Below are 25,977 nucleotides of genomic sequence, written 5' to 3'. Positions count from 1 at the left end.
ATTTTATTCTCTTGAAAGTTATGTCATCCGAGCTCTCTTTATATATATATATATATATATATATATATATATATATATATATATATATATATATATATATATATATATCTTCATTATTAGAATTAGACTTCTACATAGTTATATACTAAATTGTTCAAACAGTTATTTTAATGAATAGATGTCACACGCTAAATTTGACTTGAGAGGTGATTTTGGCCTCTTACTCTCTCTTTCTGTTTCAGATAGAGCCGGTTCGTGTAACTATTAGTATAGTTTTCATTCATATTATTGAACAGCTCAGGTCAACTCCTTTTGAAGTAGGTAATCAGCAATCAGAAATAAGTCTGAGCGCCATAGTTATGCATACTAAGAGTAACATGCTCAAAACAGACAAGTCCGTTTTGACGTGTCTATTTCGAAGATAAAATTATAGAGAAAATTTACTGCTACAGCGAAGCAAACGATCAGTAAATGCTTCCGCGATCGCTATTTCCGTTGAAATAGAATTTTAAAATGATGGTTGAAATATTTACAATTAACTCTTTATTCTTTAATCGTTTAGATTACGATACAAAATTGTGGCATCTGCACACATATTTAATCATTTTGGTAATAGAGAACAACCATGATCGTTGATCTTTTGAATCTTACTGAAATTCACTTCCGTTTCACTTGCTTTACAGGCAAAGGGCCAAACTATGTGACATTCAAATCAAGTGCGAAATATTTGTTACAATACTTGTTGGGTGCAGTTAAAGTTGGAATGCCAAAGTTTGAACTTCGGACCACTATTTTACTTTGTTATCAATCAGAGTTAGAGTTACTTCTTGTTCGCAGAGATACTTTTAGATTATAGATTTATATAGAACACATTTTGGCAGAATGCTGTTACTTCTGTTCTTCCCTGTTGTCGTAGGCATGATCGTTGTCAATAATAGAGACATTGAACTGCATCCTCTGGTGAGGATTGAGTTCTGGAGTTGTGGAAAACGAGGAGTCACCCCTCAATTACCATTACTCGAAGGTCCTTTCTGACTCAGAAAGGCAGTACCTGTCAGGGAACCCTCTATGGATCAAATTGATTTTTGTAAGGGTGGATTGAGTTCCTTAGCTGCGGAAGCAAATAATTCATGTCAGTGTGCTTTCTACTGTAGGCGGAAGCGGCGTGAAATGATGAATATAGAAATATCGTTACACTATAATATGCATATAATTAGCCTGAATTGTATTTGTGATTCTAGGCATCTAAGTTGTTAAGAGACAATTCGATAAATTAAATTTAGCTAGGTGCCCTTGTATAGTTGGGTCTTGTCTTGACAGAGTGATCCTACAATTCATAAATAAAGAATAGAATCAAACTCCATTTTATAGCTATTTTGCTTTTTTTTTCTTTCTTTTGACTGACTAGTTTATGAAAAGTTATTGGACATATGTCTGAGGTGAGTATGTATGTGTGTGCACGCGCAAGTATTTGTATGAATTGATTATATGTATGAATTATTAAAACCCGTGGATACAAATATTTCCTTTCGTATTGTCGGTAATATGCCCTATATATACATTTCCTCACTGGGAAATAAAGTGAATCAGTCATTTAGAAAGGAGTGTCTAGGAAATTGTAAACCTGAGAAGCTCTTCTAAATGAAACATTTCTATGAGTCTCTGCACACCTGTTTTATTAGCTTTACACTTGATTGATGATAATATTTGAAACTAAGATTACGTCTATGAGCAAAACTTAAGATATTTAAGCTCCGCCACGATTAAAATAAATTCATAAAAATACTGCTGAAGAAATCAGCATATCTCATCATATACCGATAAAGAATATTACATGAGAATTTTCCATAACTGATCATATGAAACACCGATGAAATAAAGGAGAAAAATGGATCTATTAACTTTTATATGTTTCTATGAATGCTATTTCAGAAATTTCTTTGAAAGTATTTTGTGTCACTTTGTGATATGTACATGTATTCTTTTTTCATAAGCAATCTGACCTGTGCTAGTAGGTACCCAAAAACCATTCACGAGGTATAATGTAGGATTTTCGTTTCGCATCAGTTGGCAAACGACTTAAGTTGCAAAGCAACTCGTCTTTGATTACTATGTCACACACGGATAAACTTCTTTCAAAGCTGCTAACTTATAACCTAAAGTAGTATTCCCTCCCTATTAGTGTGTGTATCGTGTGTATGAATTTATATTTGTGCACATATATGCATGAAATAAGTCTTATATATACATACATATATATACACATATATACATATATATATATATATATATATGTGTGTGTGTGTGTGTGTGTGTGTGTGTGTGTTCGCTTGTTGGTTTGGCTGCTTTTGTATATGTGGAATAGTATTATAACATATCCTTTTGATGTATATATATATATGTATGTATGTAAAAGGTACTAGTATCTAGAAGATCCAAAAAGTGGCAATATATATATATATATATATATATATATATATATATATATATATATATATATATATATATATATATATACATATACATATGTATTTATATATATATATATACATATATATGTATGTATGTATGTATGTATATGTATATCCTTTAAGTTCGTTTACAGGAAACGTTTTTGAATATGCATATAAAAGCTCCTATTTTATTATGTCGGCTACAGCCTAATGATACCAACTTGCGATTTCCGTTTTATGGATTTGTACCGAGCTGTGCCGATATAATGTAGGGTAAATATAGGAATAATAATAATAATCTATGGATGCAATTAATAAATATTTTAATGCATCGCTACGCGCGTTTCCACAAATTACATGTTTCTTACAATCATAGTCCATATTCCTGAGATGATTACACTACAATCCGAATTATCCACGGACAACGGGTGGATCATACTTCATGCGTTCATTTCATCAAGCGATCTGGCATTAAAGTTGGAAGTAACGAATGTATAACTGACAGATGTTTATCAATTTTTACCAAAAGAACGTGATTTACAAATGTGAAGTGAAGACGGGTGCTCAAAAATATGTGTACATTGGTGGAACCGGAGTGCCTACTGAACAGGCGGAAAATTACCGTCGTATTCGTTCGTAGTTTGTTTTGTCTTCTCTTATGCATCGCAATCAGACTATCTGTCTTATGAAGATGTTGCTAGATCACATCCACACTTTTGTTGTGGACATCTTGCCTTTAAATGTTTATTACATTTTGTAAAAGATGTAATCGGTACCCCATCAGCTTTTTGATGTGTTAACAATTTCATTTCTAGGTCCCGGCAGAATCTAACAGATAGAATATACCTATTGCTCGGTACACTTGGCATTTTGTTGACAGTTTTATGTTACTTTGGGTCTGCAGTCGATCATTGAGCTTCCTGAAAGCGACCACAGTAGACTAGTTGTCAGACATAACAGATTTGGCACTTCCTTTCTTAACATATTGCTCCTTGTTTTTAATTATTTTTCTTATGCTTTGATTTTATTCCATTTCCTGCATTTTTTTTCCCATAGCTTTAGTTGCTCCCTTCCTTTTCTCTGCTTCGTTCTATTGCAGTTAGTCAAAGTTATCGTATATCGCTTAATAGCTCAACTAACACAAGCAAAGACAGACAAATGTACTCACACACACACACACACACACACACACACACACACACACACTCACACACACACACACACACACACACACACACACACACACACACACACACACGCATGACATGAACATAATCCATATCCGTCAAGGAAGTTGTCCCTAAGTGGTTGAGAGGATGCTAGAAACATCAACTGTATGTATCTCCCATTACACCATATCTTTTTAGAAAGTGGCATTTGATAATGTGGTTACAGAGATTTTATATCTGAAGAAAATTTGGAATGCCAGATACTTCCTACAACTCATTTTTCATTACAAAGTAGTAATTTCTTGATGCATTCTAGATATCAACTTGCGTACTTGATTAAGTCAGTGTCGTAAGTTTTCTGAAATTTCAGAGATCCGAGTAATCAACTTGTGCACTCAGCAAATTTATCTATATCAAAAACTACTACCGATCTATACGATTGGTCTTTAGTACTGGAAGCTTCCTGGAGAATTACAAACGGATTGCTTGAAGAACTATCAGCCGTTCCGAAAGAGTGAGAAAAATTCTTTTATCAGTAGATAGATTTGTAGTTTACTTATCAGCTGGCATACTTTAAAGAAACTTCAAGTGTACGATTTGTAACTGTCGATTAACCTGTAATTGTTTGGCATAAAGCACACAATGATCGGTGTATCTATGCATATTGAAGATAGACTGTCTGATGCGGAATGGTGACCTTTGTTAATACTTGTCCAGAATAAGACAGCAACAGATCCAAATACATCATTACGTCATTGGTAATTGAATTTCTTTGTATTTGTCTCCTTTCTTTGGTCGAATCTGTTTCTCATGTTGTGTCCAAATTACATATACTCACTTCTTAAATGATGGTTCCGTTCCATCAAGTTCTGATCCCTAAATTTTTACCCAGATACATTCTCAAGAGTGCAGTGTCTCTTATTTTGATATACCGTGGGCATACGCTATGTTTTGGGTTGTACCATGTTTGGCGTTTTACTTTTGCAATGAATTGTAATTTGAAAGTGAAGTGTTCGAAAACGTTTACGACTTTCGCCTGTTGTGATTTCTTGTTTGACAATATAAGAACTCGGAATACAGAGCTCCAGAGGCTAAAATAGCTCGTAACAAAATCATTTCGCCGGAGTATTATACAAATCGCGCTTAAAAGTATCTATATGTCGTTTAGCTGGCATATTTGATGGAAATAGTTACCAATGTCTCCACTCCATTGGCAAGTCTGTTTCGGGACATGGGATTAGTAGAAACTGAAATATTGCAACTATGACAGCAATTCTATGTATGAGGCCGTCATCTCGTGAGCTTCGAAACAACTGACTAAAACTGAGAGCTTCGGGATAGTAACTTCAGCGGAAGAGTTATCTGGTGAGCAAAATGTATTTCGCTTAAGAATCAACTATTCGGAGATAATCTTTCCTCATTAATAGGAGCTATCTATGTAGGCTTTGACAAGAGTTTTGTGCCAGGACCACAATTTTTTGGCTTTTTTTCTGGAATAGAACATTTGAAATGGTTGCACTTTATTTCGAATTCTATATGCAGCCAGTAAGTTTAACTGTGACCAGATGTTTTCAAAAGTTGATCCCTACCTAACTAATGTGAACCCATCTGATTACATGTAGGCGTAGAATTCTGCGATGATCACTCAAATTGTTGACATTTAGCAATTTATATAAACTCATGATGAGGATATGTTGTTTCACAATTACCAATGTCTTCACTTCATTGGAAAGTCTCTTGCACTGCAATAGAGGCTTATGCACAATTGATTGTAACAAGTTTCCTTTATTCATCTGCTTATAAGTACGTATCAATTAGGTCTTATTTTGTGAAATGCTAGCTGCCAATAACCTTTCAAATAGATCTTTTTGACATTGACAGAGAGTAGTGGTACTCCTCGGGGTTGAAGTTGAGGGCCGAGGAGTAATAAGAATATAGAAAAAATCAGTGATTTAATAATTACGATACAAAGAATATGTTTATTTATTACGACTGCTGTCATTTCGGCGCCAGACTACTTGAGTTAGCTCAAATTTCAGGTTATTGTAGTTGAACGCATGTTAAGTAATTAATACTTTACACAAAGATTTTGGATCCCGTTCAACACTATGGTATGAAAAACAAAGATTACTAGACAGGTACAAAGACACTCAAATTCATAAATTGGTCATGGTGACAATGCATTTAAATTCGCCAGCTATGCGTAACCATATTTCATATTCGTGTTCGATTGAACTCACTTGTGGCTTGCAGACTGACGTCATGTGCAATCGAATATATGTTTAATATCGAATTATTATCAAACTGAAATCGATTTAACGTATCTGCTGCGGGCAATGGACTCATATTTTCTAGGAGCTTAGGGTTGACTTGAAATACAAGAATAACTACAATTCTGAACTTTTGGGCCTTGCAGTGTCTTTCTTGTTATTGTTTTGTGTGTGTGTGCGCGCGCGCACTGCAACGACTTTTTACCTCATGCACGTCGTTTCAATGTGATAATTTATTCGTTGAGTGAAATAATTTTCGCTGCTTGTGTCGTAGTATTGTTATATTGCTATCAAAATAACACAACTACATTTGTTATTTACAGGGATCTTTACAAGAACTGAAACTTTATTCGAACCCCGACGTCGCCACCTACTACGAAGAGGCTATTGTAAGTATCATGTGCTTCTATTTTGTCAACTACTAATTTTCCTTTCCACCAGCTGAACAGCTTCCAACATTTCATAAACATCGAAACTTAATCGTTGTACAACTCATTTGTTGCTCACATTCTCCACTGAAAAGTTGGTTGATAGTTTCAAAATAGCAAAGGTATTTGGTGAGGGTGTTGCAGTTATTTTCCTCTTGTAAGATATGTACGTGTCTTGAGTGAGGATGTATGTATGTATGTATGTATGTATGTATGTATGTATGTGTGTATGCGAGATGGTCTGCAATGTGTGCAGTCGTGTATGCTTATCAAGAGCAGGGCTCATTAGCCACCAACGGAGCTGAAAATGAAAATATAAGTTAGTCCTAGAGCGCACAATGTTCCTGAAGGTCAGCAATGGTCTTCCTCGGTCACGAGTGGACGTCCAGTATGTATGTATGTATGTATGTATGTATGTATGTATGTATGCATGTATGTACGTATGCATGCATGCATGTATGTATGTTTGTTTGTATGTATGTATGTATGTATGTATGTATGTATATGCATATAAGCATATTATGTATAGTTGCATACGTGTTCACTTTTTGTAAAAGCAAAGTATAATGTGATCGCTATGCGGCCATCTAGCAACTTGTATTCGTTTTGAACTTTTGCATAAACATTTCTTTTTACATTAGGAAATGTATTGAATACTAAACGCGCTATACAATTTTAAGCGATGTAAACTTTTCATTACCAAGTAAGTATAGGTTATATAACAACAGAGTGTGTGGATAGCCGAATCAGTAGGGTTCCGAATAACTAACCAACATATCGGAGTTCACATTTTGTCAACTATACTGTATTATGTTTATGGCTAAAACATTTCTTAACGGGCTTAGTTCCCCCAGTTCGAAGTAGACGCCGTATAAATGACATGGTACATGGTTTAACCTCAGTGGGCAGCTATGTTACAAAAGAGCACACTCTCAGAACATGCAATGGCATCTTAAGTTTGAGTTGCCAACTATTTTTAAGAGAAAAAAATCCTAAAAACATACGTACTTGAGTTGCAGCAAATATATGCAAAGCCGTTAGACATATTCATCCTATGCCAATAAAACCAAAATAGGTGATATAGTTTGAAAACAGAGTAACACTCTAGATGAGAAACAAAAGTTAACATAATTTCTAGGATCAGATGGAGAGCAAGACAAAAATAACCCAACAATTCCAGTCTGAGATAAGATCTGACAAACAATAACATCGTAAACTCCCTCTCTCACCTCTCTTTCTCCCAAACCTTTCTCTCCTGTCTTACTCCCGAACCTCTCTCACCCCTCTTTTCCTCTGCTTTCCCTCTTGAGTTGAAGAACAAGCTATTCTCACATAACAAGCACCGAACATAATACTCCTACAAAGCCAATGTCTTCTGATAAGCCTTTGGGAATAGGTTATGTGTTCTAAATGCTCATAGCCTAGCAATATTCTCTTAAAATACAATCAGCTGCGATCTTCAAAACAAAACAAAAATCAAAAAGATAAAAACAAACTCAAAGCTGACGCATCCACCGATCAAATTCTAGTGCAGGGAAGCTGTAAGGAACTAGCCACTTTATTATTGCATTTCTTTATTAACGACACATTTCGAAATCACTAAAAGACCACCTCTTTGACACCTGTACACAAAGAGTAATCCAGTAACGATTCCTTAATCTATCATTTAGTATCCTTATCCAGCATCATCAGCAATGTAATGGAACTACCATTCAATAAATAACTGAAAAATTACCTAGTGAAAAACCAGCGCTTACATGATAAAACCCTTATACTTTCCCAGACATGAAATAATTTTCTAGACATGAGCCAAGAAATTCACCTCATAGCAAGATCCTTCAGAGATACTCGTTCTGATTTGTCTCCTATCTATGTCTAAAGCTCAATATTTGACTTGCTTTTGACGCCGTTGACTCAGTTCTATTTCCACCAGTAAGATCGAGTGCGGCAAGGTAGCAATACCTTTCTAAATAAACAGAGACCATGTAAGGGTGAAAGATTTGGAAGCTTTGGCAGAGGGCTGGAGGATGAGACTTATGCCTTCAAAGTGCAAAGTAGTGCTTTCATAAAAGGAAAGCAGTCTCTCAAAATTTGAATTGCATTCTGTAAGCTGTCTTTTGAAAAATATTTGAAGTGTGAGGAAAAATCACGAACAAGCTTATGGGGGCGGGGAAAGCATCGCTTACAAAGCGCAACACCGAAGCTTAATGTACCAAACTTGTCTATCCTGTATGAATAACCTAGGAATGTTTCAATATATTCTTCCTTTGAATCAGTGCATAAAGACCAGCTTTCCAGTGGTCTCTACAATGAAACAAGCTAACAAGATATCAAAATTTATTGCTAACAAGAGTTTACTGACAGGGTTTGAAATCCATAGGTTTATTCTTTTTGCAGTGAGGCGTATGGTATTCTATAATGAATATTCCTTCCTCGAGTGGTGTGACAAAATAGTATAACAAGATCATCTGCTGCTTATTATCTCCAAATTATTCCCCGAAAATCAATAGCTTGTTGCTTCCATCCAAATGATCTAATATCTGTGAAGCTGGTAAAGCAAACAAATCTACGATAAAAAGTATTCATTATTTTCATCAATTGAAGCTTGTGTTACTCCAGAGCGAAAAAGTATTTTTGAGAAAAACATCTTGCGCTATAGTTTTCTATTGTGTATGCTGATGAAGTGAGCAAAAAGAAATTCATTATCAGTTATAAATAACTACAAGCAACGTAGCTGAGTATGTTGTTTTTCTCGTTGCCTTAGCTTTATGGTTAAAGGGAAAACCAATCTAACAATAATTCTCCTATCTTTCTGCATTTCTAGAACTACACTTTCGAGAGGGAGTATGTAAAATTATGAGCAACACATTAAATGCGACTCAGGCAATGCCAAAGAAACAGTGAGAAAAATAGTTATGGAGAATGTATGAAATTATAATAACAGTTGATAGTATGGTACATCAGACCCAAAAAGGAAATATATCTGACACGATGAGTATTGAGATGTATATACTACTGACTAAGAGATATTACAAACATGTAGTAATTCTTGATAGTAAAGTCCATTGATTACAATTTTCTTGAGTTCAAATAAACACATAAACGCGCACGCAGAGGGGGAGGGAGAGAGAGAAACACTGAGGGGCAGACAGAACAAGCAAGAGAGAGAAGGATATCAAGGGAGAACGAAACCTAAAGCTGCTTTTGTACTACGACCTCGCACTAGTTTCCAGGGATTAGACTCAGCGATCTTCATTCGCTGTAGTTGGAGACTGAAAAAGTTTATATGTACGTAGCACAATGACACGATTGTGTGTGTGTGTGGGGGGGGGGGGGGGCTAACAAAGCAATAAAACTTTTTGACTTAAGATAGTTCTCAGTGTTTGTAAATATGTGGTTGAGTTGGCATTTTGGTTGAACTGTCGATGCATACATCCAAATGTGTGCATCTATTCACATACGCATATATGTATGTACTGTTAACAGACAGGTCATTAGTATGCCATTATTTCTACTTAGTTGAAGTCTACAAACTTCCCTAACCAATATTTTTAACGTTGTTTTCGTGTAGTGGTTAGCACAGCTATACGGTTTACACCAATTGCATCGTTCGAAATCCGCAAACTATAACACATCTTTTCTCCATCTTCTTTCTCATATATATATATATATATATATATATATATATATATATATATACAGTAGCAAAATCACCATCCCACAACATCTACACATTCAAAGCAGTTTGCCAATGGTCCTTCAGCAACAACATAGCTTGCTAAACTCAGTGACTGCTACTAAATTCAAACCACGACAGAGAGGATATTCTTGAAGCCGAGAATTTGAACTTACGGAGACAATATATACATATCGCTTGAGGAAACACAACTAGATCTCATAATGCAGGGAAACTGTTGCATAATCAAAGACCTGCACGCCTGGAGAACTACGTTGCGTATAAATAATTGTAGCGATTGAAATATAAATTCCAACCGTATGCCTTCTTGTTGACTCCAAACTTTTTCAATTACCTGTTCCCACACAACAGATATCCAAACGCAAACATGGAAATACGTATAATACTACTACTGGCTAGCACAAGGTAAATCTGAAGGTGAACGAGCTTTATACTGTACTCTACTACGTTCTTAACAGAATATACCATAACTATATATATATATATATATATATATATATATATATATATATATATGTGTGTGTGTGTATGTATGTATGTATGTATGTATGTATGTATGTATATAATGCGTACATGTTTAAGTCTACAAACAAGAGGCGGTAAAGTAAAGTATTCATTGCATGTAGTGTAGACTATATACTATGCAAAAGTCAAGTACGAAACTCAGAATAGCAACGGTAAAATTTTGACTACGAAAAGTTGAGATCTATATCACGTTGTAGAGTTACTGATGTTTTTTTGTTTTCGAAGTATGACAACTACAAGAATAGTTCTTAGCTAGAAGCAGACTTCTCTAACTAGCATTTGTTGATATGGAGAAGGCTTTGACAGCCAGACAGACTATAAGATCACGATTTAGACAAACAGAACAGGTAAGACGGAGAATTAGCAAGGGAAACTAAAGTTACTTTCGTACCATGGTCTCACGCTAGTATCCAGGAATTAGACACAGCGATCTTCCTTTTGTAGCGGTTTGCGACGCAAGATGTTGATTTGTACGTGGCACGATGACACGATTGTGTGTGCGCGCGTGTGTGTGTGTGTGTGTGTGTGTGTGTGTGTGTGTGTGTGTGTGTGTGTGTGTGTGTGTGTGTTGATATCACATAATGTGATCTTACTGTCTGATGTTCGCAAAGAAAACTGAATAGATGAATGTTTTCTGAGAGTAATGAAGCCATTCAAAGTGATGCAATAAGAAAATGCTGGTTGACAATGAGTTCAGTTAGGAATTTAAGGAGTATATAAGTGCTCATCAAAGCGCGGTTCGCAACCCCTCCTATTTATTGCAGTTCTCCCAGACAGTTGCTCCATATTCAGAAAACATGGTCCTTAAAGCAGGTACGGTAGAGAATTTGGAGAAGAAATTCTAGATATGAAAGCAAAATCTATGATCAAGAGGCCCCGGAGTAAACTTAACAAACTAGATATTTTGTTAATAAGAAAATGGAAAGGACTCTGATACTATCAGAGAAATGGTCGTCTTCATTGTGCAGAAAATTAGTTGGTATAAATTCTATATAATGCGCCCAATGTGATTTTTAGATATACAAGAGATGTTATATAATCAAAGGCAGCTTGGAGATGAATAAAAATATTTCTGGTGGTTAATGCTACAGGCAGAGTACTAGTAAAACAAATTCCTAAGGAGGCTCTATGGAAGTAAATGATAGCTTTTGTTACCGAGGCAACCAACCTAATGAGCAGTGAAGGAGGATCTTCTGAAAGCATAACACTCAAAATAAAATAGGATGTAAAAATTTTAAGAAGTTGGTAAAAGGTAGATTGTACAATTCTGTGGTACAGTCTGCGATGCAGCATGGTAATGGGCACTGAATGCATATATTCCTTACTATGCATTCTTGCTAAAAAAAAACAAACTAGAGCTAAAAGGTTAGAGAGAAATGAAGCATGCTTAGATGTGTAATGTTAATGTACCTGAGCGATGAAGAGCAAATAAGGTAAAAGAAAGGACAGGGCATTAGAGGAATGATGTAATGTAAAAGAGATACAGCTGCCTTGATACGATAATGTAATGCGAATGGATGATGACAGATGGCTGGAGAAATGCCCGGAGATCCATGTGAAAGGAAGTAGCGAAAGAGGAAGACCGAAGAAGTGATGAAAGCTAATCTCATGATGTAGGTTTCTTCAAATAATTCTTGCAAACACTCGAGAAGCAGAAAATCTACGGATATGTGTGAGAGTTGCGATCTTTAGCGAACGGACAAGATCTGAAGAATGTTATATGGAAGAATGATAAATAAAGCTTAGAAAATTTTGTCATTGTTAAAAATTCTTTAATAGCTTTTTTTTTTTACCATTATAATACTGCATTTCCTTGTCTCGTTTATTTTCATGCTGTTTTTACAATAAATGCGAAAGATGAAGGAATTATCAACATTTTTCATATTGTTTCCATTCTTCACGTTCTTTTCGTTTTTATTTATTTACAAAGCCATGCATATTTTCATTGATCTGTATCGTTAACCCAAAATTTAATAAAGGTCTGAAGTGTCATCTTAGAGCTTTAACCATGAATTATTTTATTTATCTAATTTCATACAGATTAGAAGCGCTAAATTATGTATAAATATAAACTTGTTACAAATTCACATATGCTTGAGATGTATTCGGTGTAGACAAATAGGTGTAAACACACCAAGTCAGTTCGTAACGCTCCTACCCCGCATATTGAACTGTTTACACCTGTCTACCACGAGAAATTTTCTCCGTGACAAAACCATAGTGAATGGTTCGTATGTGCCTCAAACATATTTGAACTAGTAACAAATTTATATTTAATTTTAATTCACTATTGTTCACTTCACTGCATTTCATAAGGAGAGAATGTCAAAAAAGTATAACTATCAGTGCCAAACAAATATCTCAAAGAGCCTTACCTTTTTTTTTTTTCCGAATTTTCTCGCTCATGTTTCAACTTCTACCAATGCAGCGATAAAGATATGTACACACATGCGCGCACGCACACACGCACACACACAATTAACTATAGCCGTTATTTGCAAGCCTCTATGGCTGGTAGCATGTACCAGTCTTTCGCTAATTCTTTTTAGGTATGTAGCCGAGGGCAGATGTCGACATTATTTCTGCCCTCCCACCCTTTAACCCAGCGAAATGTCGAGAACATAGTTATTGAAGGGAAAGCGAGCAGCACCAGCACTCTGTTAGTACTCACTACAGCAGAGTGAACTGGAGCAAGATGTAAGAAGTATCTTCCTCAAGGACACAAAGCGCCGCCTGATCAAGGAATTGACCCCGTAAAAGGGTCATCAGCAGAGCCTTCCTTTCTGACTAAAAGATAAAAAAAAACCCACTCTACTTGACCATATATAGGCAAACAAATAAATAAAAGCAGTAGGGTCTTGTTGATCGAACGAGGTAGTTGTGTGGAAGGGCAGTTCTCGTCGCTCTCTTCTGCTTTGCGATCACCGATGCGAGTACGTGCCTCTTGACCCTACAAAGCCAGCGAGTCCTCGATGTGCCGCCGCCACCTCGTCCGTCCGCACGTGAGCGCCCTCACCTTCACTGTCGACGTCACACAAAAACTATGTGCAGGAGTGGCTCTGTGGTAAGAAGTTTGCTTCCCAACCATATGGTTCCGAGTTCAGTTCTACTGCGTGACACCTTAGGTAACTGTCTTCTGCTATAGCCTCGGGCTGACCAAAGCTTTGTGAATGGATTTGGTAGACGGAAACTGAAAGAAGCTTGTCGTATGTGTGTGTGTGTTTGCCCACTACCACCACCACCACTGCTTGACAGCCGGTATTGGTGTGTTTACGTCTTTACGTCCCCGTAACTTAGCGGTTTGGCAAAAGAGACCGATAGAATAAGTGCCAGGCTTAAAAAATCAAAAGTACTGGGGTCGATTCATGCAACTAAAATTCTTCATGGCGGTGTCCCAGCATGGCCGCAGCCTTATGAGTGAAACAAGTAATAGAATATAAGAATACACACATACACAAATTTACATACATACATACATACATACATACATACATACATACATACATACATACAAGTTCTCCCTTCTAATTACTGTTAGTATCGCTGAAACCAAGTCATAGTTAAAGTTCCAGTTAGATACTTTAAGATTGTCGTTACTCATGTCATGAAGAATGGATGTTATTAATTATAGCAATATCTAGTAATTTTTGTTACCGTTGATGTCAGGGTTGTTGCCGTTAATTTTGATTTATTTAGCTTCATGAGTCATATACTTCATCTCTTTCTTTCTCTCTCTCTCTCCTCACACACATACACACTTTCTCTTTCTCGAATGAGTAATGTTCAGTTCTGGTTCATTTCTACTTTTCTGGTCTTAAATATCCATCTGTTTTTCAGCGTCACACAAAATAGTTAGCAGTGCACATTACAAAGATTGCAATTCCAAAAGTTAGTTTGAGACTATCTAATGTCAACAAAAATTTCATTGTTATTCTTCACTTTTCAATATCATTGACATAAGGTTCATTAATTATTTATTCGGCTGGAAATTATAAATACAAATAGTTCCAACCACTGATCATATTGCGTTGTGTTTTGTTCTTTATTACAGTTATGACATCAAAGGAGGGACAGGAATACTTAATGTAACAATAAATCCTTTTTATCCCCGTGAGCGCTTGCTGAACCTTATCAATCGAACTTCTATATCTCTTTACACGGTTGATTTTAATAGATTAGATATTACGTCAAATTCATTTACAAAAATTAATCTTGATTTAGAATAAAGAACTTTTATTCATATAATGCAATGATGAACTTGTCTGTGTACTAAATAATACCCAGCAGAGTGTTTTACACTTCCCACAAGACCCTATATTATTAGTTATGTGGCCTTCTTTCGTTCAATGTATTATTTGCTTAAATAATCAGTATGGTGTACCATTAAATTCTTACATAGGCACTTGTTTAAATGTTGCTCAACGGAGGGTAACTTTTACTGGCCACTGCTACCGTGCTTGCTGAACACGATGCTATACTGGATCCTATATTTTGAGACTTCCGCACCCTAACAGAGGACGGAAACCACTCAGCTACATTGAGGTTATTAGCAGAGAAACTGACAATCTACCAAAGCTAATGAGGAAATAGAGATTCCGCTCCTGCAGGCGCATTGTGAATCACGCCTCGATTGCGGACGATTGAAGAACAAGAACATTCGATTAAAATTATATTTTATATCTGGCACTTATTTTCTCAGCCCTTCAAGGAAACTCTGGGTTATAAATATGAGTCTAAAATCCTCTGAATAGTATGTACATAGAAATAAAATCGGACGTCCGAAGACGATAGTACGTTAAGCAAAAACTTCAGACCAAAAAACAAGAAAAATAAGATTTAGTATTCGAGAAAATCGAAGTCATTCAAAGAAAATTTAAATTTGACTAAATTGTTCAAATCACAATACACCAAATTACAATTACACCAAATTAAGTCAGCGCTTTGAATTAAGTCAGCGTGTCTGAAGACAATGTTTATTGATGATATAATTCTTTTAATTATCTTTTATCTTTCACTTGTTTCAGTCAGTAGACTGTAGCCATGCTGTGAAACCGCTTAGAAAGTTTTAATCGAGCAAATAGACACCAGTACTTTTTTAAAGTTCGGCACTTATTCTGTCGATCTATTTTTGCCGAACTGCTAAGTTACGAGGACATAAGCAAACCAACACCGGTTATCAAGCAGTAGTGGGAGACAAATACACACACACTTATACAGATATAGATATATACGACCGGCTATTTTCAGTTTCCGTCTACGACATCCACTCACAAGGCTTTGGTGGACCCAGAGCTACAGGAGAAGACACTTTCCCAAGGTGTGACTGAAACCGGAACCATGTGGTCGCGAAGCAAGCTTCTTACCCACAGCCACGCCTGTTGGTTCTTTTTCTAAAACTCAGTTCTTCTTAGTTTACAAGAAAGAAAAGAACCATCATTGGTTTCCTCTCGACGTGTCTTATCTATTTTTACAAAAGTGATTTTAAGTATAGATTCGAAGAGCATTTATTGTTTAAAATCAAAATTCGACACATGCTACATTTTACTAAGTAACCATTGATACTTATTTATCTACTAATGTTTAGCAATATATATATTTTGTATAATGTATGATTCATTGGGTTATTGTTTTAATATTAAAGAAATACGGTTTAAAGAATATATTTTTATTTATATACAAATGCAGGCCGAATAATTAAGTTACAACCACCATATATCTTAATGACCAGGTAGGTTCTTCTCTTGAACAGAGACGTCAGTAGATTCTCTGGAAAAAATAAGAGCTTTTTGTAATTCACACCTTAGAGGTATTCTTTCATAAGACAATAGAGTGGAAGTAACTTATTATAATTACGAATAATGTTATTAAACGGTTTTATTAACAAACTTACTGAGTCACAAATACACACATCATATTTTTGTATATTGTATATTGGTTTAATGTTATCGTTCTTATTTTTATCTTAAAGGTTCTGCGTCAAAGTGATCATAATAATAATAATAATAATAATAATAATAATATATGAGATTTTCAAATCAACTTATCTCTGCTCCCAATGGTTTCTTGGACGAAAAGCAAATGTCTTTCAGGATAAAACTCTACATTACTGAATGAATTTAGGCAGATATAATATGGTTCCATACTCGGAAAAATAGATTTGATGTAACGGCTTTGAATTCACCTCTACTCCCACAAATGGGTATTTCGCACAAACTGCATTCTTGAGTCTCAATATGTTACCCAGATCAGAACTTTTCTAGTTTAAAGTAGTAAAGAACCATAATTATACGACAATATCTCTTAATGTTTCAATAGTAAGTGAATTATTGCAGATTATACTTTTAATTTGCTAATAATCTCCATAATATTTGAATGATTGTGAGAGCTTCATACATATCTGAAACGCTACTTGTCGTTATCGACAGAAGACCGCTTTGCATCAATTATAATTTCTATTAAAAGTTATATTTCTAATTTGTTAATAATTTCTATGCCCCTGAATGATTGTGAGAGTTCATACATTTCCGAAAACTTGTCTCAGCCAGCAGAAGACTGGTATGCATCAATTATAATTTCTTTATATTTGTGTTATTCTTCCAGATTTCAGTTCTGAAAAGCAAAATGACTTCTATGTCATAAATCTATACAGGATCTCATTTAGGTTAAACACTTTTTTTTCTTTCATTTTCATATCGTTACATTTTCAAAACTTTTTATCATTCTCAGACCCAAATGACAATTTTCTACATCTTTTTTTCAGGAACATCTCACACGACTACTAACATTACATTGCTTTTTAATTACCTTCGTGCAATTCCTACTTTCTCTTTCTTTTTTGTTTTCTTTTATTTTTCTTACCTCCAACAGACCCCTTTACTTCGACTTTCTCCACGTCAAAGATCTGCAACACTACAAGCAGGGCATTCTGAATCTCAGTCTTCAAAAATTATTCATCTTCGGACATCAGAGCTATGGGTTTGTCCCTTCTGTCATGGTGCTACCTAAACTAAATACCCTATAACAGTTCACTCTCTCCCTGGGTTTAATTTCTTTACTATGTTTGATCCCTTAACTCACATCCACTCTCTTCATACTTCTTTTCTTCTTTTCTTCTTTTCTTATATTCACTCCACATACAGCATTTCTACTGTCACTGTTTTTGTTTTGGCTTTTATGTACTTTTTCTTTCTCTGTTCTGTTGCTGTATAATGTACATATGTGTGAATATTTTGTTGTTTCTTTCTGTTTTCGTTTGCAGCACCATATTCTGTGTCAGCTTTTAGAACTAAAAATCATTCTCATTAACCTAAGAAATCATTCTTCCTTCTTTTCCTTTACATCTACAGCACACTTAATCGTTACACTACGTCCAGCATGATACTTCCACATAGAATTCGTGTAGTCGAGCAATCGCAACTGTGTGTGTGACTTAAATTCTCTTTCATTAACACTAACACTTCACTTTTCAAAACTAACACTTGGCACCACCATCACCACAATCTCCACTTCATGTTTTCTTTACAGCAGTCTCAGACACTTGCAGTTTTCAGTAAGCATCCGTTATGACAGCACTATTTTCATGATGTTGCTAATAATTTTTTTAATTCCATATTTTTTCCAGTATTCACACATGCACTTAAACACACGTACCCACTTTGATAAGTACATGCACATGCAATCATATACACTCACTAACATGGAAATACGATATAAAATAGTATGTAATTATATATCTATAAATGTATATCTGTGTATGTGTATGAGTATATATATGCATGTATATGTACATACATATTTGTACATGTATGCATACATGTATGCAAACATGTGTGTATTTGTGTGAGTGTGTGTATGTGTGTGTATGTGTGTGTGTACATCTTTGTATACATACATGCATGTTTATGCATATATAAATACACCTGTATGTTTACATATCACACACACGCACACATACTTATCAAATGTATATGCGTCTGTGTTTCATTCACAACTGACAAAGAAAACTTTTTTGTTCAAGTGTTCGTATAAGTTTTACAGAAGGAAGACAAAGTTAAATAAAAAAAAAAAGAAAGAAAAGAAAATTGAAATAGGGAGATAGTGAGAGTAGTAGTCATAAAAGGGTAGAAAATACTGAAAAATATGGCATTTGAATTTCATACTTAAATTATATCTGACTGTATAGACCGAATATGGGCTGAATATATTTTGAAAACAGAACTGTTAAATTAGCTATTTTCATTGAAGGCAAACATGCTTTCTGATTAAAATGAGTAAAAATCTTTTGAACTCTGTATTTAAATAAAGTTTGACAATGAGAAGGCAAAATTTGATCATGCTGTGAAAAAAGTAAGTAAATTTCGGATGTAGAGCTGTTAAAGTCCTTATTTTGATAAAAGTAAAGATGTTTTCTGTCTTCGATTTAAAAAGAAAGGAAGTAGCTAATGCTGAAATGTTTTTTGAAAGTTACAAATATGTATTTTAATTCTACTGTTCCGTACTTGATCTCTTTTCACGAGACTAAGTATGGAGGAGAGCCGAAGTACTTTCGACGGTGAATAATATAAGTGAATTTGTAGGTTATACAAGTTAGTAGTGGTGGCTTTATAAAATTGTAAGATAAAATCTAAATATACTAAGATCTGAGGACTCTAGAAGTCGATGAAATTCTCAAGGTGTCTGAATCTTAAACATATGAAATAAGAATAGCTAATCGCGTTCTCTATTGTGACGAGAGTAAATAAGGTTAGGTAAATATGTAGATATTTGCGTTAATTTAACAATATTAAAATGCATTAGAAATACCGGAAGTCAAGTTTCTCTGAGTTAGGAGAATATGAAACATACATACTTGGAAAATGTAATTTAAAAATCAAGAAAAGAAAAACAAATATAGTAGTTGAAGTCCCAATTAAAAATAGAGTAGAATCTGTAAATAAAGAATATATACAAGTGCCAAAATAAAAATGATAAAATATATGAACTTGTAAGTAACTGCTTACTTTCTTATACTATTTAAACTAAACGTAAATGTAGAAGCTCTACATGTGTGTGTGTGTGTGTGTGTGTGTGTGTGTGTGTGTGTGTGCATACACACACAAACACACACACACACACATAGTTTATGTACATATCGCAATAGCATGACATTCTAAGGCTCTGAGAGAGGCTCCAATGCAGATGACATCTCTCTGTACTTCAACAAGGCCTATAATGTTGACCACAACATCCTATTAAAGAAACTATCGAACATTGGATGTTTTCTGGTGAACAGAACCTAGCATGTGGTCATAGACACTGTTCTATCAAGCTCGGCAAGAGTCAATAGTGGAATCCCAAAAGCACTACATTAAGCCTACTCCTTTTCATTATTTGCATCAATGACATTCATTGACGCCATCAAACACAGCAGCATTAGAATTTTCACGGATGACTCTAAGCTCCGGAAGGTCCTTGACTAATCTTCAGTCGGATCAGCTCACCGTTATCCGATGTGCAGAAAAACACAATAAGCAGCTAAGCGAGAATAAATTTGAATTAATCCACTTCGGTAAAGAAGTTACACTTAAGATACCATACACTCTCCCTCGGGCGAAAATTTCATGACGTAAAACATGACAAGGACCTCGGAGTAAATCCTCCATCTCTTCTCCACCTTCGCCCGCCCTCATCTTGTATGTTGTTGTCCGCTGCGGTCTCCCTACACAAAACAAAATACTATAAAAATTCAAATATCCCGGAGATCGACCACAAGGAAAATAGATTACATGAGAAGTCCTGGTTATTGAGATCGTCCGAAGAAACTCAAATTTTATTCCCTCCGACGCCTCTGTGAGCACTATATCATTTACATGATGTGGAAAAACATTCCCACAGCACTGATCAAATGATGTTGGCATCAACTTTAAAATTCATCCTGGGCTTCGTCCTTATGTCATCTGTCCTCTGCAAAAGTCGTGTTCACGTTACATCACACTACTAAAGACAGAACTATTTCACTTGAACTGGTCCTGCTCTCTTTAACACCATATCAAGACACATAAGAGAAGAAAATTATCTGATGACGTGCAAACGAGTCTCGGACAAATATTTCCAACAATTTTCAGATAACCAAACTACGCCCGGATATATCTCTGCGAACAATGACTCATTACTCAAATAGGCTATGATGACCACAGAGTGACTGCAATATGAAACATCATTAAATGTCTTTTCAGATGGTGCGATTGCGTTAGACATGACCTGGGCAAATTCTGGTTGAAACTTATCTAAGTATAAGTATTTGCATGTGTGTATATGTGTGTGTGTGTGTGTGTGTGCGTGCGTACATATGTATAAATACATATGTCTGTATGTATATATATACATGTGTGTATATATATACGTACATATATATATATATATATATATATATATATATATATATATATATATATATATATATATGTAATATATACATATATATATGGATGTATATACGAATATATATATGTGTATGTATGTATGTATGCATGTATACACACACACACATACGCACACACATACATATGTATATAAATATATAATGAAATGACCAATATTTATTTGAGTTTTCGTATATCTTTTTAATCCATGTCGTTTATACTTACGAGTGTACTTATAGTTTATTTAAGGGAATAACGTTCATAAAACAATGAATACAATGGTTAGGAATTTACCACCATTCTTTTAACCGTAAACGAAATTTTCCAGAAACTTTGATCAAGCTATTCAGCAGGAAAATCGTGCATTTCTTTAGAGTTCTTCGAATCAACCATAATAAGTCGGTCAATGCTCATTGGTCGAGCAGTATTCATGTAGGCATTAATGCCTTATATAGCTACAACACATAATACATGCACACACGCACTAAGCATACATGTACGAATACACATGTAATTACAGATGCATGCATATATATATATATATATATATATATATATACACCTTTGCACTTCGAATGTACATCTACATATCTATGTTTACAAAGACTTTGATGTAACTGCATGTGCATACATCTTTTTACGAGTAAGAAGGGCAACTAATATATTGTGCGAATGCATGGACATTTGCATGTAGTAGTATGACATATAACTAGAACGAGTGATAATATTTTTTAAATGCATATATAAGCACAGATATAAATATATATGAATAGATGTGAAAAAGATTCCCAATTAAGAAATTCAAATTAATAAAAATTCTAATTTATAGACAAAATTCAGTTCAAATTCAATTTATGGCAAAAGCAGTTGCAATTAGACAGTAAAAAAATGAAATAGTCAGTTGGGCAAATCTATCTATATAAGACTAAATATAACATGTGGAAAAATGGTGTGAGAGCATGTGTGTATCTGTGTTATCATGCGCGCTTGTTAAGCTCTTTGCATTATATGTTAACAAGGTTACAAAGTCGTACTACAAAGAAATACGATTTGTGTACGCAAATGATTAACAAAAAGCGTGCCAAACGTTAGTAAAAGATGCTAGCAATGTGAAATTTTGTATACGTATATATTAAGAGGCAGGGTTCCGTGCAGCTATGGTTTAAATCAATTACGTACAAGATTAGAGATTTTACTTGATTATTTTAACAATTAAGGTGTGTAAAGTGTTCAACGCTTAAAAGTTTAATGTTAGAAGTTCTCCCAGAATCTTTGTTGATGGTAATCTGATTTTATAGATATTTAGTTTCGAAAAGGCTATAGGGCCATTTTTTTTTTTTTTTTTTTTTTTTGTGGAGTATTATTTTGCTTTAGGATAAAATGTTAAACGTGAGGTTATAATGTTTATTCTTAATCTTCACTTCATTTATCTAGTAGGAAAGTGACGGCTCATCTTTATGGAGTGGGGTTTGGTGTGACTACGCATGTTAAATGCAGTGGCATTTAAAAGTATTTGTGGAGAGACACTACAGTAATTTAGGAATGATGTTGGCATGTATGGTACATTGATAAACAATATTCCTAACAAGGCAATTAGAATTTAAAGCAGAAAACTTAGAAATGGTAGAATGGAAATTATTGGTAGTTAAATGGGTGTTTGTTTATTTCAGTGGTTTAAAGTAGTTTTACTGAAACAAAGTTTGCTGTGGAGTAAGAAATGTTACAGATGTTTCTGTTAAAGATTTATGGGATTTAGATTGTGTTTCTTTTAAAGACTAATGGTGCTTTAATGGTGTTAACACAGAATTACAGAAAAGTGATAAATGACTACCAAGTGAAACTTAATTCCAAAATACGCCAAATTAAATATTCAAAAGGTATCTACGTTCATTCAGACGACATGATCTATACCAAACAGATTCTTAAAACAGAGTCGTATTTTCTCTAACAAAATTTGTAAGAAAATTAATTTCAATTTTCTTAATGAATTCAATAACGAAGGCCAACAGATAAACCTGACATATGAGAAATTTCTAAATATATACAAGATTGTGCCTGAACTTAAAGGACAATCCCCCTTACGGATGAAATTTCTCCGTAACAAACACTACATTTAGATATTAAACATTATTACGAATGTATTACTGAATTTATTGTCCTCAACTTCGTTATATCATTTACAAATTTTAGAGATTATGAAGCATTATTTTATACGTAAAGTTATTGTAAATTATGACTATTCTATCTAAATTGAGATACACTCTAATAACCTAATTCACTTTGGCTACAGAGCAAATGATTCTGCAGAAACTTGTGATCTCCTAAATTTATCATTACTTTTGCAAGTGAAAAGTAGGTCTCGCCCCACGCCATCAAAAAAGGTGGATTATACAGGAGTGATGACTTTTTGTGCCTCTACTAGTTTAACCCCAAGTAAATTAATAAAATGTTTTAAAATATGTTATCAATAGGTCAAAAATTTAGGGTTATAAGAAACCGTACAGTCTAACCACACAACAGTCATTTTTCTCTCTCAATGTGACAAAATCTGCACTGTGCATTTCACAAATCTGATGAAATTTTAATTATATCCACAAACAATCTAACCTGGTTAAAATGCTGTCTATATGTATCTGTATTTATGCATTTATGTATATGTATACATATAATTGTGTTTGTTTATGTAGGCATGGTCAGATGTACATATTTGTATATAAATATGAATACCTGAAAATGTGCGTGCAAAAATGTATATCTTTCAGACATGACGTGCATACGGAACAAATATGCGGGGATATGCATTCAGAGGCATGTTTTTATATGTATCTTAGTAAATGTATACGTGTAAATGCATGTATATACATATGTTGTTACCGTTACACCTATGTCTTTGTGTAAATATGTTTGTACATGGACACGCGCACACACACACACACACACACACACACATACATATCTTATGTAAACATGCATATATATGCGAGTTTTAACATGTGTATATATTATATATATATATACGTACACATCTATATATACAGACATACATGCACCCAAATGCACATACATTTACACGCGTGCACATGCAACATAAACACATATATAGGTATATATATATATATATATATATATATATATATATATACATATATATATATACATACACGAGTGAGTGGACAAGCGAAAGAAGGGCAGCTAACAAATTTATTTGGAGTTACATTTATGGATGAAACTGTTTTGATCCATACATGTACAAACATATATATATATATCTATATATATATATATATATATATATATATATATATATATATATATATATATATATATATATATATATATATACACTATTAAAATAACAAAGCGCCGTAAACTTACTGGCAGCTATTTCTAGCAATGGTCATACTTCGTGTACACCTACTTTATATATTTGTAAATGCACATGCATACACACACGCACATACATGTACATACGTCGCTGATTTCTGGGAATTTATCTCAAAATGCACTTGTGTGTATAAAATGCATGCAATAGCATGTAGGCGAACTGGAATGTATACTTTTATACTTGCTGGTATATACATATATATATATGTATATATGCGGACAAATATCAAGCACATGCATGCAGATTATACGTATAAATCTAGAAGTGTGTGTGTGTATATGCATGTTTAAACGTTTATGTATTTATTGTGTAGGCGCATGTATGTATATGCGTATATATATAAATGTGTCTATATTTCGATGCGTTCGTTTACGTCAAAGTCAAATGACATACCATCTTACTCGTAAATTCATTTATGATGTTCTTGTGCTTTTACATATTCATTATTATTTATAATACGACTGCATCAGTTATTTTTCTTTCCGTCAGCCCTTCAAAGTTATTTTAAGTTTTCTCTCTTATTTTTCAAATCAATATAGTTCCCAAGTACCCATCTTTCATCTTCTCATTCGAAGATTAAGTAAATTTCTTTATCTAGATTACGTTGCAATATTGTTGAACTATACAGCGTATCGCAAAAAACTATATACACGCCACACATTAACAGCTGTTAACTCGATTTTTATTTCTTTTTAGATCTAATCCGTTAGAAATAATAAAGTCTTGAACGAAGGAAATTTATTCCAAAGTGCTACTGAGAACGCAGTCGAAGAGCAAAATTACATTAGGAGAGAATTTCAAGCATAATCACGCTATTTACCATAACTTGTGTTTGAGATTAGTTTTAAGCAGGCGGAACTAATCAGAATGTATACGTGAAACGTTCTGAAAGAGTGCGGACATCGACGAACCCCACAAAGCAAGAAAGAGTACTGGAAATGTATTTTGCCAGAGCTCAAAAAAAACTTGTGCAGCAAGTGAATGATGATATAGAAGTTTCAAAATCAAGCGTCCATCGCATTTTGAAGCAATATTATTGGGAAAGTTGCATTCCAAGAACAGTCCATGTTCTTGATGATGCTCCGGACCGATGAATGGAGTTCTGCAAGTGGTACTTGGTGTGATATATAAAAGACGCCCACTTTCCAACAAAGATTGTTTGGTGTGAAGAGGCTACATTTAAATTACATGGCTTAGCCAACCGCTACATTTTCAGATAGTGGAGACCTAAGAATATGCATATGACAGGCGGACATCATGTTAATTTACCAAGAGTTACAGTATGGTGCAGCTTATTATTAAAAGGGTTAAATGGACTATTCTGTTTTTTTGTTTTTGTTTTTTTTATGGTATTAAGGCATATCTCATTCATTTGAACTTGCTGTGACAATCTGTCATGCGAAGCACTCAGAGAACTTTGAAGATATACAGTTTATTTTCAGCAAGATGGGGCACTCCCACACTACGATAGTAACATAAGGGCCTACTTTGAAACTTTGCCAAACAGGTGGATTGGAAAAAGAAGTTCGTAGAATAATCTCCACGTTCATTCGACCTCACACCCCTACGATTTTTTTATGGGGATACTTAAAAGAGAAAGTTTATGGTACGAAACCAATAACAGTTGACGAATTGAGAGTAGTCGCTGAA

General features: G+C 34.5%; 1 protein-coding gene across 27 annotated transcripts in view; it reads left to right on the top strand.

Moving 5' to 3' along the window:
- The window catches only part of LOC106875945 (uncharacterized), a 291,971-nt gene that overhangs the window by 187,962 nt on the left and 78,032 nt on the right, over nucleotides 1-25,977 (top strand). For 14 of the 27 annotated variants that reach the window (XM_089347704.1, XM_089347708.1, XM_089347711.1 and 11 more), the window contains one exon: nucleotides 6,216-6,281. In XM_089347704.1, the coding sequence (XP_089203830.1) occupies nucleotides 6,216-6,281 (66 nt within the window). Of the gene's footprint in view, nucleotides 1-6,215; nucleotides 6,282-17,409; nucleotides 17,518-25,977 lie in introns of all 27 variants that reach the window. The other 13 variants (XM_014924275.3, XM_089347695.1, XM_014924277.3 and 10 more) reach the window with 1 other exon arrangement.

This window comes from Octopus bimaculoides, chromosome 2 (assembly GCF_046866305.1).
Source record: "Octopus bimaculoides isolate indiv1 chromosome 2, ASM4686630v1, whole genome shotgun sequence".
Taxonomy (NCBI): Eukaryota; Metazoa; Mollusca; class Cephalopoda; order Octopoda; family Octopodidae; genus Octopus; species Octopus bimaculoides.
The sequence above is the reverse complement of the archived record's forward strand: the minus strand, read 5'-3'. Positions and strand labels throughout refer to the sequence as shown.